The sequence below is a fragment of the Coregonus lavaretus genome, assembly GCF_964263955.1.
Source record: "Coregonus lavaretus genome assembly, chromosome: 31".
Classification (NCBI taxonomy): domain Eukaryota; kingdom Metazoa; phylum Chordata; class Actinopteri; order Salmoniformes; family Salmonidae; genus Coregonus; species Coregonus lavaretus.
Genome location: NC_140018.1, coordinates 32603256 through 32613914, shown reverse-complemented (window position 1 = coordinate 32613914; position 10659 = coordinate 32603256). Strand labels below are relative to the sequence as shown.

Sequence of the window (10659 nt, the reverse complement as noted above, 5' to 3'; positions counted from 1 at the left end):
GATCTGTACAGGTTCCGGACTGGAGCGGGCCGGACCGGGCTGACGACGCGCACCACTGGCTTGGTGCGGGGAGCAGGAACGGGCCGCACCGGGCTGACGACGCGCACCACTGGCTTGGTGCGGGGAGCAGGAACGGGCCGGACCGGGCTGACGACGCGCACCACTGGCTTGGTGCGGGGAGCAGGAACAGGCCGGACCGGGCTGGCAACGCGCACCACTGGCTTGGTGCGAGGGACAGGAACAGGCCGGGCTGGACTGGGAACACGCACCACTGGCTTGGTGCGGGGAGCAGGAACAGGCCGGACCGGGCTGGCGACGCGCACCACTGGCTTGGTGCGAGGGGCAGGAACAGGCCGGAGCGGGCTGGCGACGCGCACCACTGGCTTAGTGCGGGGAGCAGGAACAGGTCGTGCCGTACTGGGAACACGCACCACTTGCTTAGTGCGGGGAGCAGGAATGGGCCGGACCGTACTGGGAACACACACCACTGGCTTAGTGCGGGGATCAGGAACGGGCCGGACCGGACTGGCGACACGCACCACTTGCTTGGTGCGAGAAGCGGGACTGGGTTCCTTTATAAACCCCCGCTCCTTCTGCTGCCTAACCAGCTCCTCTCACCGTGCCTCTACACTCTCCTTCTCCCTTATAGCCTCCTGTAGCTCCTCCCTCTGACCAAATAACTCCTGCTCCCTCTGAACCAATAGCCCCCGTAACCTGGTGGCCTCCTCTCCTAACCTGCAGAATCGCCCTGTCGCTGCCTCCTGCTGCCTCTTCGTCCACACCGTGTGCCCCCCAAAAATTTTTTCTTGGAGTTGCCTCTCGGGTCTCCGTCGTCGGCACTGTTGGCGCCGTTTCTCCTCTCCTACCTGGGCATCCTCATTCATCGCCCTCCGGTAACGGACGGCCTCTTCCTCCGTGATTCTCCCCCAACCGAGGAGGACATCTACTAAAGTAACCTCCTGTTTAATTCCCGGCGTTTGCTCCTGAACACGCTGCTTGGTCCTATTTTGGTGGGATCTTCTGTCTCGGTCGTTTACGAAAGCATACATGTTTATTTAACGAATAAACACCACGACAAAACAACAAACAAACGAAACATGAAGTCCTAGGTTACACAAAACAAACCTTAACGGAACAAGATCCCACCCAGACTGGTGCCAAACGGCTGCCTAAGTATGGTCCCCAATCAGAGACAACGAGCTACAGCTGCCTCTGATTGGGAACCACCCTGGCCAACATAGATCTACACGATCTAGAAAACACAACATAGAAAATATGACATAGAAACTCCACACCCTGGCTCAACATTTAAGAGTCCCCAGAGCCAGGGCGTGACAGAGATATCTCACCGCATTCCCTTGCTTGCAAGAACGTGAGGGCGAGAAACATGCTTGAGAATAACCAGAGGGCGGGAGAGCACCTCCTTTTAAGGAAGGTGAGGGTCTCACCTTATTCGCCACTCTACCAGTCTATCGCCAACAGATGCTTTTGATAGTTGTGTCTCCCGAGTGGCGCAGTGGTCTAAGGCACTGCATCGCAGTGCTAGCTGTGCCACTAGAGATCCTGGTTCGAATCCAGGCTCTGCTGTAGCCGGCCGCAACCGGGAGACCAATGGGGCGGCGCACAATTGGTCCAGGGTAGGGGAGGGAATGGCTGGCAGGGAGGTAGCTCAGTTGGTAGAGCATGGTGTTTGCAACGCCAGGGTTGTGGGTTCGTTTCCCACGGGGGGCCAGTATAAAAAATTAAAAAATTACAAATAAAGAATAATGTATGCACTAACTGTAAGTCGCTCTGGATAAGAGCGTCTGCTAAATGATGTAAATGTAAATGATAGGTACTTCCAGTCCTTAGACAACCCCCACACGTGAGATATCTCACTCATAATATCAGAGAACCGGGGCTATGCAAGCAACCTTAAGTTGTTGAAATGGTCTATGTGACTGTGCTCAGTAGCCAGACTAGTGACAGGTTCACACAGACAGTGAGATCAGGAAGATACTGGAGATACCAGACTGACAATCACAGGCTCACAGCAGCATTATATCCTGTGTGGGATGTATTCTAGGTCAACTCAAAGGCTTCAAAATTATGCTAGTGTAGTGGGTCAAAAATATTTTAGTTGGAACTAAAAGTAAAGGAGATTTTATTTTTGCTTGGACTAAGCCTATTCATTCCTGTGCAGTCAGGCATTCATTATGCAGTAGATGCAATTACAGTCGGGACACAAGAGGGCGCTCTTACTATGGTCTTGGACTAGGGATCAAGGGACTTCTGAGCTGGTTTGATTAGTAAAATGGAGTCACTTGATAAAATTGAATCATTCTCATGTGCTTCCTTTTCCCACTGTATTTCAGATTACTGTTCTACGGCTCTCAGATCTACATTCTGAGGGTAGCGACCCCTGCTAGTCCAGCATACTACCAAAAATTAAGCAATGTATTAGATGTGTGTATGTATAAAAATATCAAAAAAGAGGGGGGGGGGGGGGGGGGGGGGGGGTGTATACTAGTATAGACATTGAAATAGAGACCTTTGGGGCTTATATTCGCCTTAGACCCTTTACAGCTAAAATAACATATGAAGACATGGGGCACTTCACAGAGTTTGACCAGGAAGTGATTGAACTCTTTGGTGGATTCGGTAACCTGGAAGTGATACCTTGACCTAGGCCTAAACTGTGAGAAGTTTAGCTCCAGTAAAAATACAAAATAAACGGAAAAAGGAACCTAGTCAGTTGCACAACCTGAATGCATTCAACCATATCATTGGAGCAGTGGATCAGGCAGGGAGAGGAAGGCCCTCATGACACCCAGATCTCAGGTCTGTCATTATCTGACCATGGGAACGCTTGAGTGTAAAAGGTATTACCCCTACTCTGAAATTCACCCACGTTTCCCCGAAAATGTGCACCACACAGGAGTACCACACACTCAGCATGAAACCCTGAGAATGACGAGAGGAGAGGCATGATCTGAGGACTGATTTTGTTTTAGTTTCGGTAAATCTACATTGCTGTGAAAAAGTATTTGTCCCCTTTCTAATTTTCTCCACTTTTGCATATTTTCGATACTGAATGTTATCAGATCTTCAACCAAAACCTAACATTAGATACCGGGATCCAGAGTGAACAAATAACACAACAATTACATACTTATTTCATTTATTTCATAAACAAAGTTATGCAACACCCAATGCCCCTGTGTGAAAAAGTAATTTCCCCCTTACACTCAATAACTGGTTGTGCCACGTTTAGCTGCAACGACTCCAACCAAACACTTCCTGTAACTGTTGATCAGTCTCTCACTTCGCTGTTGAGGAATTTTGGCCCACTCTTCCATGCAGAACTGCTTTAACTCAGCAACATTTGTGTGTTTTCAAGCATGAACTGCTCGTTTCAAGTCCTGCCACAACATCTCAATTGGGATTAGGTCTGGACTTTGACTAGGCCATTCCAAAACTTCAAATGTGTTGCTTTTTAGCCATTTTCATGTAGACTTGATTGTGTGTTTTGGATCATTGTGTTGCCGCATGAACAATCTGTTCATTTAGGAAGTATACCTTTTTCTAGGTAAGAAGTAACTAAATCTTTGCTTGTTTTGAGGAATGTATTTTCTTTCCCAACATGCCTTGATTATTCTTGTTGTAGTAAGGATGGGTTCAGCTAAAACTTGCCTCATACCTTTCCTATTAGAAACATACACTAGATTACCAAAGGTATGTGGACACCTGCTGTTGAACATCTCATTCCAAAATCATGGGCATTAATATGGAGTTGGTCCCCCCTTTGCTGCTATAACAGCCTCCACTCTCCTGGGAAGGTTTTCCACTGTTGGAACATTGCTGCGGTGACTTGCTTCCATTCAGCCACAAGAGCATTAATGAGGTCGGGCACTGATGTTGGGCGAATAGGCCTGGCTTGCAGTCTGCATTCCAATTCATCCCAAAGGTATTCGATGGGGTTGAGGTCAGGGCTCTGTGCAGGCCAGTCAAGTTCGTCCACACCGATCTCAACAAACCATTTCTGTATGGACCTCGCTTTGTGCACAGGGGCATTGTCATGCTGAAACAGGAAAGGGCCTTCCCCAAACTGTTGCCACAAAGTTGTAATCACAGAATCATCTAAAATGTCATTGTATGCTGCAGCGTTAAGATTTCCCTTCACTGGAACTAAGGGGCCTAGCCCGAACCATGAAAAACAGCACCAGACCATTATTCCTCCTCCACCAAACCTTACAGTTGGCACTATGCATTCGGGCTGGTAGCGTTCGCCTGTCATCCGCCAAACCCAGATTCATCCATCGGACTGCCAGATGGTGAAGCGTGATTCATCACAAAGCCGACGCTTGGCATTGCGCATGGTGATCGTAGGCTTCTGTGCGGCTGCTGATTCCATGAAGCTCCAGATGAACAGTTATTGTGCTGATGTTGCTTCCAGACTCAGTTTGGAACTCGGTAGTGAGTGTTGCAACCGAGGACAGACCATTTCTACGTGCTACGCGCTTCAACACTCGCCGGTCCCGTTCTGTGAGCTTGTGTGGCCCACCACTTTGCAGCTGAGCCGTTGTTGCTCCTAGACGTTTCCACTTCACAATAACAGCACTTACCGGGGCAGCTCTAGCAGGGCAGAAATTTGACAAACTGACTTGTTGGAAAGGTGGCATCCTCTGACAGTGCCACGTTGAAAGTCACACAGCCATGCATGAGCTCTTCAGTAAGGCCATTCTACTGCCAATGTTTTGTCTATGGAGATTGCATGGCTGTGTGCTCAATTTTATACACCTGTCAGCAACGGGTGTGGCTGAAATAGCCGAATTCACTAATTAGAAGGGGTGTCCACATACTTTTGTATATATAGTGTATCTTAATATGTCCTCACCCACACCTCACTCTAACTGAAACCCTGTTGTAATCTGTGTCTGAGAATAACTCATCAGACATCCACTATTATGTCAAATTACATCAGTCCAACGTACGTTATAAATATATTTATGTGGGTAGGGGAAGGGTGAAGTCCCTTAGACATGTTGGCCATAGCATGACTTGGATGTGTCACTTCTGACGTCAATTCAGGAGCAGAAAGGTTGACTATTTAATACTACTCAGACAGTGATTGCCATATTAAAGTGCCCTCTCATTTTGACATTGACTCATTAAACAGAAAGTGGGGGAAGTCAGTAAGAACTGTGGGTGGGTGCTGTGTCAGGAGGTCCACAGATTAAGCTAGAAAGTAGAAGGCATTATTATCAACTAAATCAATGTGCATTGTATTATAACTGTGTCCACTCACACCTGACCCCTGCCATACAGTATATGGAACAGTGGGGCAAGTTATACATGCTGTGCAATTGTGTGATTCTATTTTTAGACTGGAATATCTAATTGTTCCTTTAAAGGGGAACTTGCTTTTAGATTTTTATGGGGATTGTTTATTATGCTAATTACATTTCCGTGGGGGCGCAGACATTTATATTTTTGTCATTTAGCAGACGCTCTTATCCAGAGCAACTTACAGTTAGTGAGTGCATACATTTTTTTTATACATTTTTTTTTTTCATACTGGCCCCCCTTGGGGAATCGAACCCACAACCCTGGCATTGCAAACGCCATGCTCTACCAACTGAGCTACACCCCATGGGTCTCCCGGTCGCGGCCGGTTACGACAGAGCCTAGATTCGAACCAGGATCTCTAGTGGCACAGCTAGCACTGCGATGCAGTGCCTTAGACCACTGCGCCACTCGGGAGACATCAACTCTAGGGCTTTTTAATAAGACTGAACAGCAAAATGGGGCAGTAACACAAAACTGACTGGAAAAACTAATGTGACTGATGTAACAATGAATGACTACTGAAACTACCAAATCAGTTGAATATAAGATGTGATCCCACAAATGATGTCCCATAAATAGATAGTTGAAGTTTGCTCAGTGGAAACATCATAAGGGCACTATCTTTGCAAACAAGTGAATGTTGTGCCTTGACCAATGATTATGCTTGTGTAATAGTCAAGCAATGAAGTAGCTGTTACGACTGCAAACCGATAGAGGGCAATGTAGAGACAGATGAAGGTGTCTAAGTTGATAGAAATTGTGCGCATGGAAACCATAGTAACATAACAAAGTGGTCAAAGGAAGGATGTTACAACATTTTACTATGAGAAATTAACAGGAACTTCCTATATTTATTTTTTAGGGAATTGTCCTTGAAAAAATCTAATCAAAAGATATGATAACATTATGACATATGACTCAAATCCCCTCCAGAAAAAGCATATTATGTCCTTAGCCTAGTTTCAGTATTGTGGAACTTTACTTGTCAGAGAGATGTTCTGTTACACAGATAGAGGAGTGTGCCAGCTTGTTGTCATGACTCTTGGCAGTGTGACGCACACACTCACTTTACATCATACAGCAGGGTGCGTGTGTGTGCACAGTGTTATCTTGCCCAGTATCGCCCCACAGATGAACGCTTACTGCTCGTGGTTACGGTTGCTATGTTGTTAAAATCATCTGTCCCTGTGCAAACAGGGAGTTTTCAGTTCATATGTCACGGTGAGGCTATCCCAGGTAGACAGTATAGAGTCTATAAATGCTGTCACGCAAGGTAAAGCCAGCAAGGACGTTATGCAAGGCGAGGAGTTTCCCTCTGTGGTGATATCCCCCTCACACATTCACACCCTTAGACTGGGTCAGACATCAAGCAAGATGTAAATACCAAAGATGATTGCATAACCTACATCTTCACAACATCTCTCAATAGTGTCGTTTTATGGAAACCCTTTTGATTTCCAAGGGCATGTCATGTAATATTACATTAGGTATGTGCAGCACATCAAGGGTAAGTCCAGTAGGCTATATCCCATGAAGGAACATGCAGCAGTGTCAGTTTCATGGTGGGGTTATGTACACCATGCCCCCTGGTTTTATTCTACAGTCAGAGAGTCCCTGTGGAATCACCTGTCTCTCAACTCTATCTGACTCACCAAAGACCTGTGAACCATGCAACCACAGGGAATATTTTGGTTTAGTTTCCCCCACACTGGACTTTTGTTCTGTACTCCTTCATGAAGGCTGCAAACATCCCTCCAACATGGTATCCCAACCTGAATAAAACCTGGCCATATATGGAGAATATATTTGCAATGTACTATCTGTTTATGCTTGCAGAGATGCATTTTATCCATGTATGATAGCATATGAGATCAGGTAAGGTGCAGAACTGTAATAGTCCAATAATTAATAGGGTAAACTAATGAGATATTTCACACACTGAGGTTGACCTTCAATTAACATTCCATGGAACACCTGCATGCATAGTTATCAAAATACTATAGTCTCTAGTGATTACAGTAAAAATGTGCAAAATGTGCAAAACAATTATGCAATTTCCCTCAATTACCTAGTTATGAAAAGGGAATTCTTCCAGAAACTGTCAAAGGCACCCCTGTCTGTCCCTCATTCATCTATCTCATTCATTGAAGGTATTTCTGTCTGCATCACAGGTATATTTTGATGTCTAATAGGAAACTACAAGTTTTCATTCTTACTCTGAGTCTGTGGGGCTCATTCGAGGGGGAATTTTTCTCATAAAAGCCCAGTCTATGAGTTTCCCTACTAGCTGTGTCGAGATAACTCAACGTGGAAATCCCCCGTTCTTTGTCTCCTCCCCGTAGAGCATTAAACCCACTCTCGCCTCCCTCTGACACACACTCCATTCCAAACTTGAAAGAGAACAGAGAAGTGAGTCGACTTGTCAGTCAGTCTATTCACTATGGATGTTAGAGTTTCAAAACACAACCAAATGGATTATAACTCTGATGATATGGAATCGAAACATGGGAAAATTGTACCTTGCCAAGAAGACCGTTTTGATAGCGGTATGGATTCTCTAAAAGAGTATGAATATGTTAACCTTGTGAAAGAGCTGGAGGACTTGAGAGTGGCCAATGTCGAAATCAAGGCAAACCCCTGCAGTAATGAACCCTGGAGGAAAACAGTGACCGAGGATGGAGACACGTAAGTTCACTTTTATCTTTGGTAATGTTGCATTTAAACGGGACCTAGGCCTATAGACCTACTGCAAGCGCAAAAAGGCAAATTTAAATATCCTAATTATAATCCAAAGCAATGTTTTGAGAATACAGCACTTTATGCAAAATCCTATGCGTTCATAAAGAATACAAAACGCACAGATATGCTCATGTTATTAAGATAATGTCAAATTAAGCAGCTATAGTCAGAATTTGCAAGTAAACAAAAGGCCTTTTGGACTCGGTTGTATTCTGAGTATGTACTTTGCCTCAGAGCTGCGCCTAGGCGGTGCTAAAGTCAGCACTGCGCAGTTAGGAAAGTCCCTGACGAGATGCCAGGAATGATAATGCATCAGATGTGTCAAGCCGCAACTGGTGGAAATAACCCGAAAAAAATATTTTCTTGCGCAAGGCTCTAGTGCTCGCGCTTTGTTTAACCACTTCCTCTGCGCCATGCACATTTGAAGCGCAGCCTTTTTTTTAAAACTCTTTATTTTCCTCTCCTCCACACAGGTTTCTCCACCTGGCCATTATTCATGAAGCCACAGAACAAGCAGAGCAGATGATCAAACTGTCACACAATGATCATATATTACTGGATGCACAGAACAATCAGAGACAGGTAATTATTGATGACCAATAGGAAAATAGATAATTGATTAATTGAACAAATATATAGGTCAATAAAAAAAAACATACTTAATTTGTTAATTAAAACACAATTAATTGGTTGATAAACAACTGTCTTATTGAAACAAGTTGTCATCACTACACATACATAGTTATTAACAGTTATAAAGGTATTTACACCTGAAAACAATAGCTAACAACCTAAATCTTCTCTCAGACTGCGCTCCACCTGGCAGTGATCACAGAACAGCCCCATCTGGTAGAGAGGCTACTGAAGGCCGGGTGTGACCCGCGGATAGCAGACGACAGTGGGAACACCGCCCTCCACATCGCCTGTAAGAAGGGCTCTCTCACTTCCTTCAGTGTGATCACCCAGAACTGCCTCCGCCACCTCAGCTCCATCCTCACCTTCCCCAACTACAGCGGACACAACTGCCTCCACCTCGCCTCCATTAATGGATACCTCTCCATGGTGGAGAACCTGGTTCAGCTTGGTGCCGATATCAATGCACAGGTATGTTCATCACACAGGTATTCTGTTGCCAAGAATCAAGTATCCCCATTGATTATTGAAAACTTAAATGTATTCTCAGACCAAAGGAACTAATGTTTGGTGTATTTTTGTTTCCCCTCAGGAACAATGTAGCGGTCGTACAGCGCTCCACCTGGCCGTAGACCTCCAGAACCTATCCCTGGTCCACCGGCTCCTCTCCCTGGGGGCAGATGTCAACAGTGTGACATACGGGGGCTACACGCCGTACCACCTGACCTATGGGCGTCAGAACGCTGAGATCCGCCACCAGCTGTATGAGAAGACGACCCAGGAGCTTAGAGAGCTGCCTGAGAGCGAATCAGAAGAGAGCGAGGAGGAGTGCCTGTCTGATGATGAACAGGTGAGATGGTAACAACAGCTACACTGGTTTCTCTTGTAAAAGAGATTTGATCTCTGTATAAATAAAGGTTAAATGAATTAAAAACTGCAGTACTAGAGAGAGGGGGCAAAGGCTCTATCTGGACAAATGGATTGACTATAGTACCAAATAAATATTGTTTTCTATTTAAATTACAGTTGAGTTTACAGATTCCTAATGTTGTTTCTTTTTTTCTCCACAGATGTACGATGACATTACATTCGGGCAGAATTGAAGTGGTCGCATCACATGGTGATGTGAATCAAGTCGATGAAGCTGCTACTGGCCAGTCCAGTTCAGTCAAAGCGCAGTGGGAACTCCAGGTCCCAGAAGCCTTCGGGAGAGCCACCTAGAGCTGGCCGACAGACAAGGCGACAGAGAGACAAGACTGAAGATGGCGTTCGGTCGGGATAGAAGTCTGGTGTTCCGTGAAGATCAAACGCACCGGAACACATAATATGACCCCTGACCTCTGAGAGAATTATTATATTTTCATGTATATATCAGTAATATATTGTAAATACACAGATATATTTTTATACTTGGAATGTTTTTATTAAATGTGAGTGAAACACTATTGAAAAGAATCAATAAAATATGCATCTATAAATATAAATGGATTTTGACTGCTCTATTTCCTACTCTTACGCACTGTGGTTTTGGTTCATTTCCTGTGACTTTATGATTATTTCATTAAACTACCTCACTTACAGTACAGTACTGTACTGAATTTCCTGTCACACTCTAGTAATTCTCCATGGCCATTTTTACACAGTAATATACAGTATCAAACCATCTCAATAAACTGCCTCACTTAGCCAACACTACTTACCCATACAAGGCTCATGTACATTTTTCACAGACTTGCAAGACAAGTGAACTCCCCTTCCCCCACTCGACACACGCATACACAGGACTTATATTAATATATAATAATAAATGTCATTTAGCAGATTATGTTAATCAAAGCGATTTACAGTCATGCGTGCATACATTTTACGTATGGGTAGTACTGGGAATCGAACCCACTATCCTGGCGTCGCAAACACCATGCTCTACCAACTGAGCTACAGAGGACCACAGTCTGGGGT

At 45.0% G+C, this 10659-nt stretch overlaps 1 protein-coding gene across 1 annotated transcript; it reads left to right on the top strand.

Moving 5' to 3' along the window:
• The first annotated feature begins 7613 nt into the window (after positions 1–7613).
• On the top strand, positions 7614–10194 carry LOC311106842 (NF-kappa-B inhibitor alpha-like). The gene is made up of 5 exons (XM_084149214.1): positions 7614–8013; positions 8541–8649; positions 8875–9171; positions 9293–9550; positions 9771–10194. The coding sequence occupies exons 1-5, from the start codon at positions 7769–7771 to the stop codon at positions 9801–9803; spliced, it is 942 nt and encodes a 313-aa protein (XP_084005340.1). The 5' UTR covers positions 7614–7768; the 3' UTR covers positions 9804–10194.
• The last annotated feature ends 465 nt before the right edge of the window (positions 10195–10659 follow it).

What these genes read in the sequence shown, in the direction of transcription:
- LOC311106842 (XM_084149214.1), top strand. Translation starts at nt 7,769, where the DNA reads ATGGATGTTAGAGTTTCAAAACACAACCAAATGGATTATAACTCTGAT. An exon ending in CACAGAACAATCAGAGACAG is followed by an intron (nt 8,650 to 8,874) that starts GTAATTATTGAT and finishes ATCTTCTCTCAG; the next exon opens with ACTGCGCTCCACCTGGCAGT. An exon ending in GTGCCGATATCAATGCACAG is followed by an intron (nt 9,172 to 9,292) that starts GTATGTTCATCA and finishes GTTTCCCCTCAG; the next exon opens with GAACAATGTAGCGGTCGTAC.